The sequence below is a fragment of the Schistosoma haematobium genome, chromosome 2, assembly GCF_000699445.3.
Source record: "Schistosoma haematobium chromosome 2, whole genome shotgun sequence".
Lineage (NCBI taxonomy): Eukaryota > Metazoa > Platyhelminthes > Trematoda > Strigeidida > Schistosomatidae > Schistosoma > Schistosoma haematobium.
The window spans coordinates 2,207,991-2,232,414 of NC_067197.1; the positions used below are offsets into that span (position 1 = coordinate 2,207,991).

A 24,424-nucleotide genomic window follows, 5' to 3' on the forward strand; every position below is an offset into this window, starting at 1 on the left:
AGTATCCTTGATAGATTTGAATATAGAACCAGAAATCCCCATTGAAACAGCTTGAGAGGTATTGACACATTTTATATAAGAGTCACCACACTGCACATCTTATGCACTACACCGAGGGGTTTGTGAAATTCTCCACCATGGTTCAGTAAAGACGTTCGCACCCTTCTTCGTAACAATAAAACAATAATGTGGAAAAGATTTAGGTTACTGGATAATAACGAGACAAAATTTAAATATAGAGAAGCCCGAAATATTTGTGTCTCCACACTCCGCAAATCCAGAAGGTTGTGCAAAGAAAAACCTGTTAAGGAGTCTATAGAAAATCCTAAACGATTTTACCCATACATAAAGCAAAAGACTAAGAGAAGAAGAAATATTCCAGCATTATGGTGAGACAGTAGTACTTCATCACTAATGGAGGACGATTATGATAAACCTCAGGTATTCTCAAACTACATTGGCAGTGTATGTATAATAGAGATGTTCTCAACTTCAGTTCATACAAAAGCCGTTGACCAACAATAGGTTCATACACCATTTGTTCCTTCAGGATACTGGAGTCCATGTGCACCATTGATTTGAAAATCAAGGTTTCCAAGCTTCCCTAGCTGCATTCTCCATGTTTATCAAACTATATAGATATGTTTAATAAACAAATATTAACTAACTGTCATGATAACGAATTATAGATATATGACAATAAAAGAAAGAAAGAACGAAAGAAACTTTAACATAATCATAAACTTACATTTTGCAATAGCACGAATCTCATCAGTTTTATCATCATTTATAGTTAAACTAATTTGTTGTTTATCATTATCCATAGGTATAATGTCAATCAGCACTTTATCATCTGGTACTACAAATAATAAGGAAAAACAACTTGGATTAGGAATGAAGAAGAAACCCATTGATTTGTTTATATTTATAAAAGATGAGAATGATTAGATGAAGGGTAAATGCGAAACCATGTGAACAATCCTTTCGATAAAAGGATCTCTTTCCTACAACCCCACTTCACTCAACCCCAACCCCCTCCTCCGGAAATCGAAATACATGTTTAATAAAATAAACAGTGATAATGACTATCTTGTCATTCAAACAACAGTTTCTTTATTCATTGAATTCAATGGAAAGTGTGTATGTGTATGTGTGTGTGTGTGCGCGAGGTGTGTGTGTGTGTAGGGGGGTAACTATTTACTTCATTTAAAACTGTTAATCATTCATTATTGTATTATTGAAATCAATTCCATGATTAGTTTTTTGTTGTCAATCATGTTTATTTACAATGTCATTCATAGAGAATCTTTATAAATAAAGTCAATAATAACAGGAAAATAAATAAATTCAAACATTCACTTGCGATACCAAAGATCCTGGATCGAATCCGTCAGAGAGTATCAGTTCCTTCAGAATTAATAAGCACATCTTGTTGACAAGTGTCAAGTAACATGTAACCTAAGTTCAAGATTTCCTGTTGACTAGATCTAACTATTATCTTACTATTCAATTCTAGTTGGTAGATCTATTTGATTTTGACTTTGTGTTGGTTAGTTCAGATTAACAAAATGTATATGGAATCCAATAACCCATCAGTATAAAACATGTAAACTATGTATTGAAATCAAACAATAAGTTATGTAATCATAAACAATCTATCTTAGAAATATTTTTGTTCAAATTTATCAATAATCTTGTCTAATTCCATACAAGATTCCACTCTTTTATGGTTGAGATCATGAGTCAATTGAACCTACATCACCGTGGAAAACCCGTAAATAATAGATGGTCGATTCATCCTATTGTGGGACTCCTCAACAGTATTCAACAGTGCAAGATTCGTACATACGACCTATGAGTCTCGCTTAACCTCTAGACCACAGTCAGTCAGTCAATAGCAACGTAGAACTTCGTACGTACAGACATCAGTTCAAGTTGCCACACCACACTAGCACATAGATACAATTGTCGACTCAAATCCCGTAGTGGTAGAGGTAGTAAGAGTATAAGCAGAAATCGGAAACATTAGGATTTGAAGATGTTATTCAAGGAGTATAATCCAGTGAAATAAATTTGGAAAGAGAAAAAGAAAAGGGACATGGAGAATTCAGAAGATTAGAATTTGGGAGAACACAAAGAGTGGATGCACCTGCGCCATTGCAAACGATTTTTAGCCATGTCATTCAGGGTCTCTAACCATCGGTTGCTATCACCTCGCGGATCCCAACCAGGTAGTCTTCACCTACCAACATGGCTCAGTTTACTTGTCAGTGACTTCTAGACCACTGGAGCCGGCTATTATCTAATGATGTGAATGTATAACTTTTGTTTACAAAATATAATAAAAAGAGTTTACCATCAACTGGAAGTATTTCCTCTGGTTGTAGACTAGGAATTGTATTCAATGGTTGTATATTTGTAAAGAATAAATCAGATGAATAGGTTTGTGGTGGTGGTGATTGTTCAGTGAAATTATCTTCTTTAGGCCATATTGTTATAAGACATCGACCTTTTTTAGGTGTATTATATTTAATATTTATAATTTTCATTTTATTCCCTTCAGTTGTTATTATATCACCAATTTCACTGATATCAGCTAATTCACCATCGATTTGACGCCAATCCCATCCATAAGTTACTTTACTGTTAATATATGGTTGACCAGTATTATGATCTAAAATAAATGAAGAACAATGAATTGATCTGGATTTCTGCATAAGAACAAGATGATGACTAGTTGAATGTTCATTTGTCTATGTTGTGAACAGGGAAAACAAGAAACCTTGACAAACTACGAAAGCTAATTTTCGGGGACGTTATTTCATTTTATTCAAAACTTGTAAAACATCAACATTTATTTTTGTCTCTAATCTATTCTACAGAACATAAGCTTTCGTTCGATGTATCATTCATTCCCATACCCTTTTCTGTTCCGAAGCTATTGTAATTTAAACATAATATTTCGCACTCCATTTTCTACTCTAATTCCCAGCTTTGGACATAACTGTATTTTTCCTAATTATGGTACGTTGTGGTTGGGTTATTCACCTATTTATTCATGTACCTTTTTACATTAATCCGAAAATCAGAAGAGAAATCAGAACATCAGGAATAGATCGAGTAGTGTTCCAGTTGTCTTGTCTTCTCTCAATCGCGTGCTTGTCAGCCAACCAAGTGATAGAATAGTTTTCTTCTCTCTACCCCATTTCAAACTCACGCGTACTCGCCTGAAGGTTAAGTCGGCCAGCCTATCGCGCCGAGGTCTTAATTTGAATTCGATAAGTATCCTCAGCACCAAGAGTGGGTAAGACAGACCAAAGGACAGTCTACCGTACCGTTCAAATCTCATTTATGAAATACAATTGGTATACATAGCTAAACATTTACGCTTTAAAATTTGATGATCATCTAACTGAAGAGGTTTTCTAAAGCTTCATTTACATCATTGATGGAATCCATTCATATCAATGATCTCTGGATAGCTGTTACGTCATATTATAAGGATCCAGTAGTATATGCATGTATAATCCTTTCCAAGGACAATGGAAACCGTATACAAACTCTGACTATGCCAGGACTCAAATAACTAGGACGATATCAATCAAATATTATGATTGAATTTACTTTGACTTAAATATTTTCTAAGGAGATTTGAATAATTTAAATTCTAAAGTGAATTATCATTTTCTATCTTAGTTTAAAACATTTCAGTAAAGTAAATTCATAATCCGGCACATAGATCCGCAGTTGAGATCATGAGTCAATTGAAGCTAAGCCACCATGGAAAACCTGGAAGCACTGGGCGGCCGTTTCGTCCTATTGTGGGACTACTCAGCAGTGCGCATCCACGACCCCGCTTCGCGGGGTCTGTTGAAATTAATACAATCTCCAAAAAACCCCTTCTGATACATAGATCAAGCTTGATATTTTGAAATCGATCCATATAAATAATCCTTTTAGCTAATGAACCAGAACCAGACTTCAATATAATGAAACTTAAGTACTGCATACAAGCGGCTAGCCCCTGCTTTAAAAAAGACTGTGGGCTTCTGAAAAAGGTTCACAGAACAGCAACTAAGCTGATTCCCGGAATTGCGAAGCTTCCGTATGAGGCTCGACTGGCCAAGCTAAACCTTTTCCCGTTGTCATATCATGGAACTAGAGGCGACTTCATTAAAGTTTTAAAATTGCTTAGTGATAAATTTGCACCTGATATGCCCTCATTTTTCTTGTCTTCCAAAACAGACACTCCAAAAAGGTTCACAAGCCCAGAACAAATTACTTGTCAGCTGACTATCGACTTTTCCATCGCGTCATCAACGAGTGGAATTCATTACCTCAGCGCGTGATTGAGGCTCCATCCGTCGACTCTTTCAAAAGAAAGTTGGATCAACTGAGAGACCACCATTGCCAGGACTAACACAGGACATCAAGCCTCCTCTCCTTTCCAAACTGAAACTGAATGTAGTTTATTTTGAACGGAATATACAAATGAAATACTTTGATACTAAAAAAGTATCTATACTAGTTTAGTTCAAGTCTAACTCATTTTAAATCCCAATCTCTAGGACAACTTCATTCAAATTGGGCAAATAATGCATCACTGCGATGTGAATAAACATATATATACGTGGTATACTGCTGAAATTGTTATATCCCAGTAAACATTAAACTACGGGTAACTTCTGAGAACTATTAATGGACAAAAGACCAATAAGGACGCTAAGCTGCTCATACCGGTTGAACGTCATTGATTTGGCACAATGTTAAGATTGTATAAGTCATATTTCGATTGGCGAATAAGTCACGTGTGATAAATAGCCGGCCTTAAAGTTACAACATCTTTCATCCATAGAAAAAATTAAAACTAACTTACCAATTGCATGACACATTAATTCTGCATCACTACCTTCTGTTGCAGTAAATAATCCATCATCAGATATTCCTTGAACTTGAACATAAACACCTTATAAGAAGGGTGCACGGCGGAAGGGTAAGGCGGAGGGAGGGGGGGTCGGAGAATAGAAATAAAACGTAAGTAAACATAATAAATATTACTGATGAGTTAATAAGTAATTAACTACTTTACAATGATGATTTAACCGGTAAACTTTACAAATTTCATTATACACAATCTAAATGTAAATTGATATGGAGATTATCAACCTACTGATAATTATCTTGAGATGGTGAAAAAGATTTTGTAGCTGAGGTAAATGATCTTAATGAAGTTTCATTCTTTGAACTGAATGATTTCATTGTGGAGTTTTCATCATTCTTTTGAACGATATCATCAGTACGTACTTCATGTAGAAGTATAATGATGATATCGTTCAGAAGAACTATGTAAGCTCTACGATTAAACTATCTAGCTTAGAGTAGAAAACAATAAAGATTAGAATTGCTGATAGCTTCATAGATGTCTTGAAAACTGATAGATATGCCTAGATGATAAGTGTTGGTTAATATGAAGAAGGAAATCAGGACAACTTCGTGCCAATATTAAACTATTTGTGTGAATGACTTAGGTCACCTATTAAAAATACTTTTACTCTTAAAGCTTTAAACATAAATTACACTTGAATACTGACATACAATAAGTAGAATTTCTAGGGGATCTTAGTTAGTATACACACAGGGTAGAACTATTTTACGATGAAAATATCAGAGCATTAATGAAATAGTATGTCTTGAAAGAATGAATTAGGATGTATCTGTTATGTTCGTTACTTGACTAACGCAGAATACGATATACAACTACGACAGTCGAATGTATAGAACCCCACAGTGGCAAAATTAGAAGACAGAAGAAAACTGACGAAGTGTTTTTGTTGGATAAGAATCAAAGATTGACAAATATGGATAATTTACATAAATGAAAGTATTCTCTATTGTAAATTAATTCTATTGAATTCTATTTCAGTGTCTGTAACTTTTATGCGTTAATAAGGTTGTAGCGGTAAATAAATCCCCAAAATAAATAGCTCTGTAAGTTTTCGACATTCGATGCTGACCATATGTTTTAGTAGACTCATCTAGCTGAAGGCGCTCGGTCATGCATCCGCACCAGATCACGTGTGGTAACGCTGTGCTCAACATCTACCGCAATCGCTAGCCAGATTAGATCAAAGAATTCCGATATATTGGTAATCGCCAAATACACTCTTCCGATCTCCTCGACTCTGTCTTTTGATTTCTCTGGGTGGGAACGAATTATATTAAAAGGTGTTACTGGTAAAAGCGTTGTCAAACACTGAATACCTGTGTCATCTTCAAGGTTACCACTGAACGGTCGGGTTGTGTATATGAAGTTACGTTATTTGATGCAACCATAATTATGACATATGGAAATGTATATCCTCTGGACCAGCTGATCAAGTAAACCCAAGTTTATGAAAAAGTATTTCCAAAAAAATGTATTCACAAAGTATTTTGACAAATGCATTCTCTGATCATAGAATAACTTTTAAGATGATCATTACAGTCCTAGTCAGTAATTATCAATATAGTAACTAGCAAGAATGTTAAACGGCTCAAATTTCTATTCCACATATCATTATAGCTAGACGAAATTAAAAAGTTGGAACACTATCACAAAGAACATTGACAGTTACAAAAGATAAATATATTAAGTATGGTAATTATTAACATTTATCGGCGAGACTCCGATTTATGGACGACCTTTCAACGAATCTTAAGTGACCCTGAGAAATATTAGCTAATCAGAAAACACTCAGTATGGAGTAAAAATATATGATACAAAACCAAGGAAACAAAGTGGATACACTTCTTAGACGTGGTTCAAAAACTTGTCAAGGTTAGAAAGAGGTTCAAAGGTTCTAAAATCATAATGCATGCAGTAGAGGAAATTATTCGTATGGATACAGAATAGTTGGCCTCTAGAGCTATGATAAAGTCTCAAAAACTCTTCCAACCTCGAACACATAGTTTCAATACTGTTTCTGTGCGCTCCAGTTGTTGAGTACACAGAATGCCACTTGTGGATAACAACACGATGTACATAACTATAGTGACTCACGTGCAATTGAGTTTATTCTCATTTAACTCAGTTAAGCCCTTTTGCTAACTCATTTAGCGGACAAAGTCATCCGCACTATAACAACTCATTGTACCCTTATTATTTTGTGCTTGTATAAAATACGTATGCTTGAATATTGCTTACGGCCTACGCATTTATTCACTCTGCTAGTCTTACTACTAACTGCTTATTTGATTCGATTACTCATTCATTTCACATGGTATATATGTCCATGTTATTCATATTCAACACACACACTCTCGTCTCGCCCTTGCTCTGTCTCTCGCTCTCTTGATTGTATTCGCTTACCCATATTCGCTCACTCGCTCGATCGCTTGCTTGCCTTTCGGCACAACTCTTCTATGCTTGCTTAACGCATCCGTACTTTTGGATATATGTGCGTGGTCTTGTAATAAACGTAATCAACGCTTCGTATTCGCCTTCTGATTAATATACCGTTGGGACGTTATATAGAATGGTTATCAAGACGAGCTGTATACGAAGTTTAAGGATTATATATTGTAGTACCTGGCTGCAACCAGTGTTACTGATGCTTTTATTATCCAGTTCGCAATAACTGTCGTAATTTGCCCTAGTTAAGAATTATATATGGGGTTTCCATCACGAACTGAAATCATCTATAATGCCAGGAATGTATTTAGCCAAATGGATGAAAGGCTTTCGTACCCAAATCCGAGATCCATTATCTTTTAACTGATTGATTCGTTCCCAAATTATAATCTCGCCGTTTTATTTGTTATAACCGCTCAATTACCACGTTTTGTACAAACTTCCCTGTGAACCGATCGTACGTTAGCATTAAGCATTGAAGTTGGCGCCGTAACCTTGACATCTCTAAAGACGCCACTGATTGGCTCGTCCATAAATTACAGTCTCACCCATTTCTCTTAAATTTCCTTCATTATAAATGAATAACATAGAATTTATTATCAACACTAAATTCAATTTATACTTACCATCTTTTCTTATTAATGGGGTACTCGTAGTCATATCACTAATTTCTTCAGATATTACACCTATATTAAATGGTTCTGATTGATAATGTTTTATATGATTATCATCTTGAATATCACCAACACAATAACCCCATACATTCCAACGGTAATCTTGTTCACCAGGTATTTCAATCTCTTTTAATGTTAAATTATTCCCACTCATTTGTGCATTATTAGACCAGGGAATTAAATAGGTATGTTTCTCAGGATCAATAAATTGCCAACCAATTAAAATTTGATCCTCTTTTAATATTTCTTGAGTTTTTGTATCTAAGTCAAAGAAAAGAAAAGAAAAATAGTAGTAGAAGTATGGTGATCAATGTCATGTATGTCAAGTCCTTCATAGTGCAGTATTGAATTTGATCGACCTAGTATGGCAATATGACCACCAGTATAGGTGATTCGACATGTGCATCTGCACTATGTATTGAGATTAGATGGTGGTTGGAGGTAGTCAACAAGAAACCCTGGAAATAGGTTTTGTGCTACTAGAAACTCGTCAGCAAGGTGTACCTGTAATCTTGAGGGAACTAGTGCTGCCTGACGGATTCGATTCTGTATCACCGAGCTTCACTGTCAGAGACGTTACCACTGAACTATAAGGGTGGCGATTGACCTGTTGTAGCACTGAAATGTGATCACAATTGATTAATCACTGCATGGTGATCAATGTCATGTATGTCAGGTCGTTTCTTAATGCAGATCAAATCTTATCGAAATTAAACAGTTAGTGATAAATACAATAGTAAAATACAATTGCTTGGATGTATATAGCTCTATGAATCAAACGAAAAAAATAAAGCCTTGAGATGGTGAAGATTTGTAGCTCAGGTGGATGGTTTTAATGAAGTTTTGTTCTCTGAGCTGCATAGTTTGGTCGTGGAGCTTTCATCGTCCTTCTGAACGACATCATCAGCACAAACCTCAGGTAAAAGTGAAGTGTTCAAATTTCTCCACATGTGTTTCACAGCTGGTTCTGTACACCTCGACGTTGATTGGTTTCTAATGAAGCCTTGATACACAATTTTACTGAAAACTAAATCATTAAGTTTATTGAACATGTGGTTTTACATGGATTGATAGAAGTGTGTACTGATATCTTAACTTAGAGATTTAGTGCCATACCGAGTTAATAGTACAGTGATATCTGAAAAACTAATTTTATTCACGTCTAAAAATAAATTTCTGTGGGAGAGGACAAATCAATTTCCATTTGAAGAGGAAATCAGGAAAAGACGTTGTTAGTGAATAGGACATACATTACGGAAATCATCAAAGTGCATCACGAAGCAAGCTCTAACTTGGAATCTTGAAGGGAAACAGAATAGTGGAAGACCCAGGAACACACTACGTCGTGAAATAGAATCAGATATGAAAAGGATGAACAACAACTGGAAAGAGCTAGAAAGGATTGCTCAGGACAGGTTATTGGTGGGCGGTCTGTGCTCCTTCATGACGGGTAACAGGCGTAAGTAAGTATGTTGTTATTTGAAATTGTACAAATATTAATTTTGCAGAAAAACTATTAACTAGAACCAAGGTATTTCCGTATCCAGAACCTATTTAATGGCCCACATATTTCACATATATGGAATAATATGTACATTATAATGACCAAATGTTGATGTTTAAATCACCAGGTTTGTTATCCGCATGAAATTGACCACTAATGAGAAATTAATCAGTGTAAATATCTTAATCGTAAGGGAATTCGGTCGCTTCTGAATAGCTAACCGATAGTGTTTCAGACAGTATCACTTAGTGACATGGGTTCGAATCCATTCAAGAAGCACCATCTTTGTCCCGATTAACTCCCAACCCACTTGGAGGGAACTTTCATGCTTAATATATCCAATCAACTATTATCCAAACATAGTGAACGGGATGTCAAGTCATCTATACTAGTAGTCATATTGATCAGCACTACAAACTAGACTAACATGATACTCGTTACTATTCACTGATCAATCAATGTACATTAATTAATCTTTATATCTATGGTTAATACTTCTCATGATCTAATATTTCTATACTAAAAATTAAAAAGAAATACATGTTGTTTTTGATGGAGTTTTGTTTTCTGAGCTGGATGGTTTGTTCGTGGAGCTTTCGTCGTTCTTTGTTTTGGTTGTATCTTCTAAAGAAGTAAAGAATGACAGATTCAAGATCAACAAGAACCAATCAATATCGAGGTATACAGGACAAGCTGTGAACCACATGTAGAGAAATTCAAACATTTCACTTCTACGTAAAGTTTGTTCTGCGGATGATGCCGTTCTGAAAAAAAACAATAAAAGCTCCAGGACCAGCTCAGAGAACAAATCTCTATCACAATCATTCACAAATCTTCTCCAACATCATGTTTCACAAATACTTACTTCGTGCTTCACATGTTAATTCAATATTTGAACCTTCTTGAACAATTTTATTCCCATCAGCATCTAATCCTTTTACAATTAATTCAATATTCTTATCATCAGCTGTTTACATTCAAACAAAGAAAAAGAAAAGAAACAAGAAATATCATCGAAGTAATTATTTAGAAAATTTCTTATTACTACTTATATCAGATAAATGAGTAGTTTTCTAATCAAAAGAAATAAATTAGAGGAGATAAATAGTGAATGAAATCCCTTCTCATATATCAGATCCACTGAATACACTGTTATCATATTGAAGACTGATCTACTTATTAAATATGTCGAAATTCAAAAGGTTATTCTTGTATTCTATGATGTGATTCAATTATGGTATACACTTCTTACAGTTGACTAGATGTACCATATCATACGACTTATGTATAGACACAATCTGTTATCTTAACACTTTACATTTCACACTACATGTCTGTTGTACACTAAAGTAAATGCCTAATTTAAACATGAATAACGTTGATTAGATGACCTATTCAGTATACAATGAACCAGAGAACCATTTACCTTATTTATATTCGATAATGTTGATGTTTGATTAAATTTCCTTTGAAAAAACTTGGACCAGATTGTCAGGTGAAACGTTGGGTTTATGTCAAATTCTTTCACTGAGATTTTCACAAATACAACATTCTTCCTCTTTAATGTCTAACCATCAACTCGGTACCTAAATACTTTGAAACTATTTAGACGAAAGTTCTTATATATAAATAAAAGTCCTTTGAATAATAAGATAAAGATGATCAGAACTATGTGATGATATACATTAACCGAAGTACATGTTTAACAATCTGATCACACATATACTTGTTAATGACATTTTTATCCATAAAAGAATTCAAAGGTCAACTAGATAAACTGAAAGAAGGGAACAAAGCATGTGATGTTGAAATTAAGATGATATGTAATCAGGAGGATCATAGGAACAGAAATAACTTAGTTGGAAATAAAAGGTCTCATACAGAAGACAAAAGGGAGAAAGCAGATGGATGTGAAGGAAGAAAAGTATGAAAAACGAGGAGAAGAAGAAGAAGAAGAAGAAGAAGAAGAAGAAGAAGAAGGAGAATGATGAAACATTAAAACCATGATAGAAGAAGAGGTTGTACCAAAGATAGTCGTAATAATAAAGATTTTCACATCATGTACTCCCCTCTAAGTTGTTTAGTTTTCTCAAGTATATATGTGATCAGAATGGTTGAAATGTTTTGTGCAAATATTTGTTACACATAGTTCTGAGAACCTTCGTCTTCATACCTCATTATCCAAATTTATCAAACAAATTGAAGGTATGGTGGTATGTGCTTCCAGATTAACATGTGTAGTATTGATAAAATAAAGATCATAAAGATTCAGTCTGATAATTAAAAAACAACAGTAAAACTTTTGATTGAGATCATGAACCGATGGTTTAGACATTAACACCGTTGGATGTCGACCGGCTCAGTGGTCTAAAGGTTAAGCGTTCATGCACGAGACCAAAGGCCCTGACCTCGAATCCCGCAAGCGGAGTCATGGATGCGCAATGTTGAGGAGTCCCATAATAGGATGAAACAGAAGTCCAGTGCATTCAGGTTTCCAATAATGATCTAACGTCAGTCAGTTCATTTTCCTAATCAAAAACTTAATAATCTCCACACCCTCATACTGATAAATAATAAAATGTCATAACAGAACAAATATTGGAAAGGTTGAAACTCTCGGTGCTATTTTTCAGATTATTATCACTATTTATGTTGTTACTATATAGTCAGTGAATAACTATACGGTTACATTACTATATTTCCCTTATTCTAAACTTCATTGGACATATTAGAGACTTTCAATGGTTGCGATCATGAGTTAGTTGAAACTAGACCACTATGGAAAATCTGGAAGCACTGGATGGTCATTTCGTCTTATTGTGGAATTCCTCAGAAGTGCGGATCCACGACCTCGCCACCTGCGAGAGTGTTGCACATTTTATTATTCCTTAATTATTATTAATTGATTACCTACTATTTACTTCTCCCTCTATCACTAATAGAATGATTGTACTTCACAATGTGATTTCTTATTTGACGAACCATATAGTTAAACCTTTTCAGTATATTACTATGTGTGAATTTGTAGTTGTGATCAAATTGGGTAAACAAAAAAAACAAAAGTGAAATCATTTTTCTTCTTCTATTATCATTTTCTAATTGGTTACTAGACTAAAACAGAATTTGACAGCCAATAAACATGAAGGCTTTATTTGTCTTTGTTCATGAAGTCAATTAATTGGACTTTATCATATTGGTTACTAGTTCAATTGTCAATTACGTGATATCGATTAAGAATTGTCAAACTTTAAAAAAGTTCGTATTTCTTTTCATCAAGATACAATACAGAAAGACAAATGATGCTGATTAGTTCAGTGATATGTTAACTTTATGTAGTAGTAGACGTCTGACTCGAACACAGTTTCAATGTTTCAGGGGATTAAGTTTATAGATTTTATTAGGAATTACTTTATTGTATGATCAGACTAATTTCAATGATGAAATACAGAGAAATCAATTATGAAACTATATTGGGGTATAAGCAAAGATGGATAGTGGCTAGTAGTGGAATTCAGGACGCGTGTTTCGTCCTATTTGAGACTCGTCGTCAGCTGAATGTACCTGCATCTCAGAGTTGATTTTCACTCTGGGACTCGAACCCTGTACCATACGCTTCAAACGCCATCGCGTTATCCACTTAGCTACTGAGTCCTGATAGCCACTTGCTTGTGCAATGGGGTGAATTTAAATTCATATATATATATATATATATATATATATATATATATATATATATATATATATATATATATATATATATATATATATTCTTATAGTACTGTAACTCCACCTGGAGCCCCTCTGAACCTACTATCGGTCCCAAGCCCGGATAAACGAGGAGTGTTTGGCATGAGGTTAGTGACCCTCATATCCCGTAGACAACTAACTTACCAAAAAAGTGCTAACCTATAGTACTGTACTATCTACTCAATCCCGCTATTATAGTGATTCTTTTCACTATTTTCCTCAATAAACTTTACCAACATTACGTAATATTGTTTACAATAAATCATAATTCTTTACCATATCTCTATTTGTTGATTCATCAGCTGATATTAAGATATGTCAGTGAGACTATAATTTTTCGACGACCTTTGAGCAACGCTGAAGTGACCTTGTGAGTGTTCACCTAATAACTAGGACCAAATGAAGGTTATAAACCAGTGTGAAGACTTAGAATTATGATTTATAGTTGATGATGGGTTTCATCACGAATTGACATCAGCAGTAATGCTAAAACTCTAGTTAATCAAATGTGTGGGTGAATTTCGCGCCAACATTCAAGACGTGTTATCTTACACCTGATTGGTTCGTTCATTATAGTCTCGTTGATATTCTCATGTCACTGGTTATGACAGAATTAAAAACTCATTATGATCACTTTCAACCAAGTTGTGTAGTGTGTAAACATAAATGATTTACTTACACCAATATGATTTTGGTAATGGTGAATATGTTTCTATGGTAGCTTCTTTTTGTAATTGAATATGAAAATATGGTGAGGTGAATACTTGTTGACCTATTTGTACAACACATCGACTCCATACACCATTTGGAGCATCAACAGGTAATCGTATAGTCTGTAATTCCATTGTACTAACACCAACTTCTTCAGCTGTTTTAGGATCTTTTAATGGTTGTTTTATAATTATAGAACCACTAGCTTGTTCAGTATATGGTAATAGTTGACCACCAATACTTGAACGTAATTCCCAAGTAAAAAGTGGTGGTATTTGATCGGTAGAAGTAAGTCGTCTTAAACGAACTGCATCTATAAGACAGAAAAATGTATAGTATATTATTGTATTGTATGTAAATAAGGCATAATTATTCCTTTCAGGACTATCAGAATGACGTTGGATAGATCTTACCATCCAAAAGTATATGTATTATACATCTCTTTATTAGGGTATTATGTAACATCAGTTAGTTATGTGAACTGGTGAACTGGCAATTTTTCTTTTACTAAATTAAATATATTCAAGTATTGGGATTGATGCAGATCTCATGAAGATGTGAAAGTAAGGATTAGCAAAGTAAGGACAGCATTCCTAAAGTTGAAGAGAATATATACTTCACAAATGACCTGTCCCTCCTATCTAATACACATGAACAAATTCAGGTCAAGACAAACAGTGTAACAGCAGCGTCTGTATCAGTAGAACTCAACATACACAAGGGAAAAAGAAGGATCCCCAAATATAACACAGAGAGAACCAACAAAATCAGACTTGATGGAGAAACTCTGGAAGATGTGGAAACATTCGTGTACCTGACTGGATAACATCATCGATGAACATGAAGAATCTGATGCGAACGTGAAGGAAAGGATTGGCAAAATAACGGCAGCATCCTCTACAGCTCAAGATCATATGCAACTCAAAACAACCGTCTGTCAACCAACATCAAAGTAAGAATCTTCAATACGAAGATCAACACAGTTGGTTCTACTGTACGGAGGTGAAACTTGGAGAACTACCACAACTATCATCAAAAATGTTCAGGTATTTTTAAACAATTTTCTACGCAAGATATTCAATGTCTGTAGACCGGATACAATCAACAACAGCCTACTATGTAAGAGAAGAAACTAACTTCCAGCTGAAGAGGAAATGAGCAAAAGACGATAGAAGTTGATAGTACACAAATTGCGGAAACCGTCAAACTGCGTCACGAGCCAAATGGTAACTTGGAATGCTGAAGGGGAACGGAAAAGTGGAAGGCCAGCTAACACATTGTGTTTTTGAATTAGAAGTAGATAAGAAAAGGATGAATAGGAAGTGGAAAGAAGTGAGAAGGATTATCTGGAACAGAGTTGGATGAATGGTCGTGGTTGGTGGCTTATGCTCTTGCATTAGAGGTAACAGGCGTAAGTAAGTGAGTAATTGTGATTGATCATATGGATAGATTATTCTGGATCCTTTGTTACAAGAAAATCTTAACCTTTTATGATGATGATCGTGTAGACCTGAATCAGGAATTCTGAATCTACTGACACAACTCAAACCAACAAGTGATAATTTGATGGACTATCTCTCCTTGCAGCCTACTCCTCCTCCGGCCAACATTGGACATTGAGTCAAGTAGTGGCAAGGCTTACTCAGCACATGTAATAACCGTCTCACTTGATGAAGATCGACAGCCCATCAACCGATTTGGCATTTTCATTTATCACCCCATGCTCAACCCTTGACAACTCAGTCGTCTCAAAAGACCCAGGCAATGCACATATAAATTAATTTATGTGATTAATCATCTCTTACTCATACTTCTTATCACTTCGGGTAACTGATCGCAAATTCACGTATAGACAAACAATAATACTCTATTTTAATATGGAACTAATCCATTTTGCTGAGAAGCCCCATACTAGGACGAAACAGTCTTTCAGTGTTTCTATTATTTGCATTGAAATAGTAAACAGTTTATTCAACTGCATATTACTAAGCAAGAAGATACACGTATCAAGATAGCGTATTATTTTATTGTGATAATGCATGTTTAATTATAATCACTGATTACATTATACAACTTACCAAGAGCTAAACAATTAAGTTTTAGATTACCACCTGGTGGTACAATTACACTTCCATCTGGTCGTAATTCATAAACTTTTACAATCACAGCATCTTTAGGATCTGAAATAAAGAGAATAATAAACAGAATAGAATTACATATAATACTATGAAATTCTATCATCAACTAACAGGTTCAGTGGTAAAATTTGAACACTTCACTTCTACCTGAAGTTTGTGCTGCTGCTGATGATGTCATTCAGAAGAACGATGAAAGCTTCATGGCTAAACCATCTAGCTCAGAGAACAAAACTATATCAAAATCAGTTTGTGACTGAAAACATCAAATTGCTAGTAATGCTCACCAATGAGTATGATATCATGTGCAACAGTCCTTCTACATGTACAAGGGTTTGATAATTTCGTTCGGAAAAAACAAAACAATAAAAACTTCACAATTACCGGTAATTAACTACAAGAAATGATTCCTGGCATTCTAAAGAAAATCTATGACCAGTACAGTTCATATATATCGATAATGAGGGAACCACCTGCCAATGGAGTTGTTACTTGATGATCGTATAAACTTATGAAATAACTTAAGTTCGAAATGTGAAAGGGTTCATCACAACCCTAAGTTAAGTTATGGATGTACAACGCCATAGAATCCCATTATTAGAATGAAACGGCCATTGAGTGCTTCCTTGTTTTCAGTGATTATCTATTTAAAGTCAGTTTGTAATGTATACTACAAAATCCAACAGTCTCCTGATCTCCCCCCCATGAAATTATTCACTATTTAACCACTATTGAATAAGTAAAGAAATCATTCCTATAGAATATTAGTACTAAATACTCTATCTACAACATTCAGTGATCTACATTCAGATCCCATTGATTAACGTCGAATTTTATTAAATCTAAAAATATACCTTGCTGAACCAGAACAGAAATTAAATTTAATGTTTTGTGATATCTGTTTATTTGTTTCATCTGGTTGTCATTTTTTTAGCTAGATTGTTTTCTACCGGGATGAGGTTGCCGACTACCCCATGCCTAATCCTGATAATTTACTGTGGCTTGGAACCGGCAGTAACTCTAGAAGAGCTACAGGTAACTGCAAAGAAGTGGAAAAGATTGACCAGGACAAGGTTGGATGGAGAGTGCTAGTGGACGGCCTATGCTCCTCCACGGAGGGGTAACAGGCGTAAGTAAGCAAATAGGTCATCTATTCATACTTAATTGGTATTAAGTGAAAATTACGTCTAACATCTGTATGAAAAACTAGCTATCAAACTTTATGATACACATATATGCACATAGATATCAATGTAATCTATCAGACAATTGTAAAACCCATGAAAATAGTCGAGAATCAAGTGAGAACAGTCATTGGAAAATGTCAACACAAAAATTTCAAATCAAGGTCATTTGAATAAGATTATTAGTCATATGTGGAGAAATTTCAATAGATTGATGAGGCCGGGTCGTGGATTCACATCGTGGAGGAGTCACACAATAAGACGAAACGGCCGTCCAGTGCTTCCAGGTTTTCCATTGTGATCTAGCTTCAACTGACTCATGATCTCAACTATTGAAATCACTATCCGTCAGTCAGCTACAGCGTTGGACCAGACACATATATGCATCGGTTCAAGTTGCCACACCTCAATACCACAACAAGATGAACACCGATTCATAAAAGTAGTTAATTCAGAGGTGGTAATATATAAAAGAAAGACTGTATATGAGGATATACTACAGGAAGAAAGAATTAGTTCGTAGAAAGATATACACCGATTTTAATCTCATAGTTTAAGAGAAGACAGAGAGTGTACACACCTTTGCCATTGTGATCGATGCTGAGCTATGTCACCTAGAGTCTCCAACCACTGGTTACCATAGTCACACGGACCCCAATCAAGTAGTCTACATCTACCAACATGGCTCAGACTAGAAGTTAGTGACTTGAAGAACTGATGTCACATTTTGGTTTGGCCAACCCTAACTTTCTACCATTCATTTTCGACACTAGTCAGCAATTCGTTGAAATTACTATCATATCCACAGAAATCCCTTCTCATATTGATGATATTGTCAAGAAAGAAAATGATTGGGTCACATATATACTATTCAGCGAATGTCCGGCGCTCTAACCGGGTTAATGGACATGGAAAGTCCATCTTAGGGAGTTGAAAAACACTGATTCCAAACTAATGGCGTACATGGGGTCTAGTATCCTAAAGGAACAAATGGTGTATGAACCAATCGTTGGCCACTGGCTACCATGTGTCTGCATCTCCTTACGATGCTCCACTGCCTTGTTGATCAGACCTTCAGGTTGAAGGCTCCAGTTATCGCCCCCTAAGTAAACCACCCCATTCTGTTTGGTCACCCGGGCAGTATCACTGCCCTCACACATATCAAATGAGATTTCTGTGGCGCATATGTATTTGGTGCCTCCTTGTACCAATATCAATGTGTTAAAATAAAATAATAAAACTAATTCAGCTAAAAAGAAAGAACAACTTCATCGTCATTCTTTCTTTTAGAGATAATAAATCCTATCTACCAAGTCAAACTCATCTAAAACTGACATACCTTTCCCTGGTATCCATTGTCTATATGGTGTTTTCTCATCTTCAATATTGGAATCTATTATATGAGTATCTGGTTGTTTTGCATTGACATGTATAACAAATACATCAGAATTTAATATCACTGTATGATTTTCATATTTTTCTGGACTAATTAATTGATCTTCATTTAAATAAAGTGAACAATAACCACGTAAACCACCAGATTTGATTGTGGTTGACTTTAATTCATTTAAATTTAATTCTTCATTATTAATAATGATTGTTTTAGCTAAATTATTAAATGGTATCGGTTGTCCATCTGGTCCAGTAGCTATTGTCCAACCAATATTGAATTGTTCATCTTTTATTGGAATTCCATTAGATGAATCTGTAGGGTACAATGAAATGTTATGTAATAGGATTAGTCAAACTTATGGTTCAAATAGGGTAATATAGTGATCAGTAGGAAGTTTAATGATTGTAAGCTGAATGAGACAATAGTTTTGAATTAATGAGGTATTTCATACTAAGTCTGGATTGATGTATAACACTCTTTCATAAGATTGTGTCAAGCATTTGTTCAACACATCATGAACTCTTCATGGATTAAATTATTGTACAGCTTTAGAATGTTGGATACATTTATTTAACAATCTAATATCAATGTATTTTACAACACACCATTAAAGATATACCGAATAGCCTAGTATAAGTTTCCTTAGCAGTGCGCATCCATGGTCTCGTCTTTGGGATTCGAACCTGGGACCTTCCATTTCGAGCGGAAACGCTTAACCTCTAGACCACTGTGTTGTACCACCGTCTATCATTGTCTTCAATGAATTACTATTTCAAAACAGACCCGGTTGAACTTTGCTGGTTACTGCTTTTCACTAGAACTCCAGGAAATACATCTTGAAGCCAGACACTAGTGAGCATATGATGGTTAGTATCAGAAAAAAGGATTTTGTGCTTCCAGTGCTTCCAGGTTTTTCATGATGGTCTAGCTTTAATTGACTCATGAATTCGACTAATAAATTACTAAAATCTGCGCAAAACCCCCCTTTCTGATATACTGAAGATTTATAAATACGATTATACAACTTTCATGTAGATTGTAGAAATTATAAATTAACTTCTGTTAATTGTTAATGATAAATGATAAGAACTTACCGACAACTTGACATTGAAGTTTTACATCTTCACCTTCTTTAGCTGTCATTGTTCCATCAGCATTAAGTCCAACAACTTCAGGATGTAATTGACTTGGTTCTGTAAAGTATAATAATATTCAGGAGTAAAAGAAAAAGCTTAGATCCTTCAGTGAATTCTATCTACATCGACAGAGTAATTTTTTAACGAAGATTACATCATCAACATCATCAGTATTACATCATCAACACTAGACGACTACTTATCAAGAATTCTATTTGGACAACTTTATTGAGATGACTATTCAGTATAAGGCGCTTCACAGATATAATTGAAGCGGTCATCATACTTCTGATATAATCATTAGTACTAAATGATTAATCATTTAAACCTAAAAATCGATCGGAATATCAGAGAGCCTATTTACCATGTCTCTATTCTAACAATAAAAATGGATTTATACAACATTATCCCATAGAGAAGAGTTAAATAGTATGATCTTGAAACAAAGATTAAAAGTAGTAATCAAGTAAACACTAATCTCCACAAAATAATGTTGGGTCCTTATATTTTCATGTTACAGTTAGCGTGACTCTATATTTCCTGCATTGAGTAGAGAGTTTACTAGACATGGTTAGATGGTGAGGATCAACGCCACTTGATATGAGGTCATTAATGTTTAATTCTTCTGAAACATTGTCATCGAATTTCTTAGATAGATAGACGATCACCAGAATAATCAGCATCTCTCAAAATTTTATTAGGTTCTTGATCATTGTTTGATTCATCAGACAAATTCGTTCAAAAGCATGTGAATCATTAAGATGACTCATATCTGATAAAACAACTAGAGAACCCCAATAAGTACATTCATGAGAAACTTTTGTCGTAGAATGATGAGCTCCATTTAATGCAACTGTCTTCATTATGTTGCTTGATTGATTTTCTGTTTCTTCGTGGGCGGCTACCATAATAATTTCATGAACATAGTCTTTCTGTGAGCTGGACAATCTGGTGTTTGTACATGGAGTTTGAACCCATGAGAGGGCATGTCTCTGAAATGAATATTTCTGGATCACTGGGCGGATCATGAATGACTGCTACTCCTTTGTTTACATTTTCCAACTCTGTATACAAATTAAGAATTAATCCATCGACTTCTGTTACATCTCCAGCCGTGTGCGTAAATTGTCTCTTTTTGAAACGTTGCTGTTGTCGCTCAAATAGCAACTGTAATTGATCAGAAGAGATAGCCATTTTCTAAATCAACACGGTAATGAAAAATACTGTATGACTAATTAACAATCATTGTCATTCAACGACACCAGCGAGAAACATGTATGCTGGTTGCTTAAAATAATTACACTGAATTTTGTCCAACTACAAGTTGACCTTGATTTGTTAATTTGAAGATTAAAGGTTCAGAATTTTCTTTTTCACCCCGTCGCCAGTTATTATAACTTGTGAATTGAATGCTACTTTTTGTATCTGTTCATCGCTGATTGAAATGCTTATCACTTATACTCGGAACAAGGGACCTCAGAAATTCCCATAACAGGGAAGTAAGAACACAAAGACTGGTATAAGCGAAGATTTATTAACCCCAAAACACAACGACGACGACAACCCTAGTTGAAAACACACTCATTTATATATTGATTCGTACACCCATTTTGTTTAATAATTAACATGAAATGACATATATAACAAACCACATAATGGGCATAGTTCATGTCCATTGAACACAAGAATATCGTATATTATACAGAATAAAATATCATATGGCGAAACAAAAACGAATACTATACTGAATAATCATTACATTGAATGAGAACGGAAGTAATGTTGAGCCAAAGCTCATAATGAATAAATCAATCAAAAATTGACTTTTCTTTCTATTATATATGTTCATCCTATGGAGACTATGAAGTAAAATGAACGATACTAGGTTCAAAGTTCATTGTGAACATTGATTCTAGGATACGGGTATATTCAGTTGAAGTAGGACAAAATGTGAACCTTGAATTTCCCTGTTAGTTAAATTTTATCCTTCACCTATGTAAATTAATAAAACTTGCCACTAATGAGAGAGTGGAGAAGATTTGAAGCTCAGGTGGATGATTTTGATGGAGTTTTGTTCTCTGAGCTGGATGGTTTGGTCGTGGAGCTTTCATCGTTCTTCTGAACGACATTATCAACACAAACTTCAGATAGAAGTGAAGTGTACGAATTTCTCCATATGCGTTTCACAGCTTGTTCTGTACACTTCGACACAAATATAGGAACAAAAATCAAACCAATGAGAGACACAACCAAAACAAAGAAGCAAACAATGACAAATTTAAGGTCAATAAGAACCAATCAACATCGAGGTGTACAGAACAAGCTGTGAAACGCATATTGAGAAATTCAAACACTTCACTTCTATCTGAAGTTTGTACTGATGTTGTTCAGGAGGACGATGAAAGCTCCACGACCAAACCATCCAGCTCAGAGAACAAAACTAATGAGAGAGGAATATATATAATTCCAAATATTTAAGGTAATCAAACAAGTGAAATCTTGAATATCATTGCTTTAACATATAAATTTCTAATCAGATTGTTGTAAAATTATTTAATCGAAATATCAAATTGCCTAAACAAGTTTGTCTTGAAATAAAGGTCTGTCTTATTAGACTTAAAGGTCTGATCCATAAGGTAGTGAAGCACCGTCAAAAGATACAGTCTTATGGTAGCCGGTGACTAACAATAGGTTCATACGCCATTAGTTCCCTCAAACTCCTAGAGCCCATTTGCACCATTAGTTTGGGATTAGGGTTTTCCAACACCCCTAGGTGAATTTACCGTGTCCACCGGCCTGGTTAAAGCGCTAGACATTTTGTTTTCGTCCTCTCAATTTCGTAGACAGCAGTAATGTAACGAGAAGGCAGTGAGTAGAACTTCACTGATAGTAGCTGTATATTCGTAGCTATGTGAGAGCATTTCGAAAGGGAGATTTGATTCTCCCCACCTTCTGTCGTACCAGGGTATTCGAAGAATAACAAGTATTAACTTGTATATACCTAATCAATTAGTCGGACAATTGTAATACCCGACTAAAATACAAGGAATATCAATAGGAAAACACTATTATTTCCTTTATAACAAAACTACCTATAAAGTAATCAACTTTTGTATGAACAAACCGACAGTTAAACATACTTTGTTTCACATAATTCAATCCATTTAAGGCAATTATGGTAAGTAAAAGATCAAATGGCAATGATAAATAATACAACAAATATTTAAGCTTTGTTTACATCATAAAATACCATTAATTAACGATTCGGAACCAGGGTGTATCAGTAAGCTCTTTTATATCATGACCTATGACATAATGACTAATGAAATTGTCAAGCTTAGTGTAAATAATAGACGAATTGGATACTTACACACCATTTCAACATCAAAAGTCAGTTATAGATAATAAACAATGTATATTGTCAGGGGGATATTCATTATGCACCTGTTCAATTCAACCTACTTATCCTTGCCAAAAGGATAGATATTTATGCATAGTTATGATTTGTGTACACTTTATTCGACTTGTCGATTATAGGGTTTTCCGTCAATTCTCAATCTTCTCACTTCAATAACTGATTTGTAAGCCCTACAGACAGAATAGGACGATTGTAGAAGCTGAAGTCAAATGATAATTTCGTTCTTTCTCTCTCTCTCTCTGTATCACGTATGTGTTCTTTCAGTGATCAGATGTATGGTTGTATGATCAAAGTACAATGGTTGTTTTCTGTCTCTGTTTCAAATTTACACTATTCAACTCTCTGGTGTCGTCCGCATATAAATAATGCATTAGCATACATTTTTAATATCAAGAATATTTCACTACCTTTCAGAACATGACAAACGGAAAGTATCAAGCTGATGAATAAAAACAATTTCAGTTAAATAAGCAAAGGTGGATAATGGCTAGCAGTGGAATCCAGCACACGCGCCACTTCGTCCTATTTGGGACTCGTCGTCAGCTCGATGTATCTGCATCTCAGAGTTGACATTCACTCTGGGACTCGAACCCAATACCGTTCGCTTCAAACGCCATCGTGTTATCCACTCAGCTACTGAGTCCTGATAACCACTTGCTTGTGCAATCGGGTGAATTTTAAATTCACTTAGTATTGCTCTACTTGAATCTTTGGATTAATGTTTAAGACTGTAATTGATCAGTCTCTTATTGGCTGTGTATCATCTCGACATTGCTTTAATTCACAAGCATTATAACCAGAGACGGGTTCGAGTCCCAGAGTGAACATCAACTCTGAGGTGCAGGTGCATCCAGCTGACGGGTCCCGAATAGAACGAAACGCGCGTCCAGGATTCCACCGCTAGCCACTATCCATCTTTCTTAAAAAATTTTGTAACTTAAGGCTATATCAAGGCAATCCGCACTGTATGCACATATATCTATAAGAGACTGATCAATCGCAGTCTTAAACATCATTGGGAAGATTCAATTAAACAATACAAATTAAATTTAATTTCGCTGTAAGTTTATCAATTATGTATTTCCACTTGTAACCATAGCTACAATTTATCAGAATTGATTGTAATTAGATA

The 24,424-nt window shown here is 34.9% G+C and overlaps 1 protein-coding gene across 1 annotated transcript in view; it reads right to left on the reverse strand.

Moving 5' to 3' along the window:
• Positions 1 to 24,424, reverse strand: part of MS3_00006024 (uncharacterized protein) — a 256,723-nt gene that overhangs the window by 34,611 nt on the left and 197,688 nt on the right. Inside the window, exons 78-86 of the mRNA XM_051214123.1 lie at positions 19,833 to 19,931; positions 18,685 to 19,050; positions 16,105 to 16,206; positions 13,995 to 14,339; positions 10,434 to 10,535; positions 8,017 to 8,325; positions 4,877 to 4,966; positions 2,357 to 2,674; positions 749 to 859 (exon numbers count right to left, since the gene is read on the reverse strand). Coding sequence (XP_051067251.1) covers positions 749 to 859; positions 2,357 to 2,674; positions 4,877 to 4,966; positions 8,017 to 8,325; positions 10,434 to 10,535; positions 13,995 to 14,339; positions 16,105 to 16,206; positions 18,685 to 19,050; positions 19,833 to 19,931 — 1,842 coding nt within the window. The remainder of the gene's footprint in view (positions 1 to 748; positions 860 to 2,356; positions 2,675 to 4,876; positions 4,967 to 8,016; positions 8,326 to 10,433; positions 10,536 to 13,994; positions 14,340 to 16,104; positions 16,207 to 18,684; positions 19,051 to 19,832; positions 19,932 to 24,424) is intronic.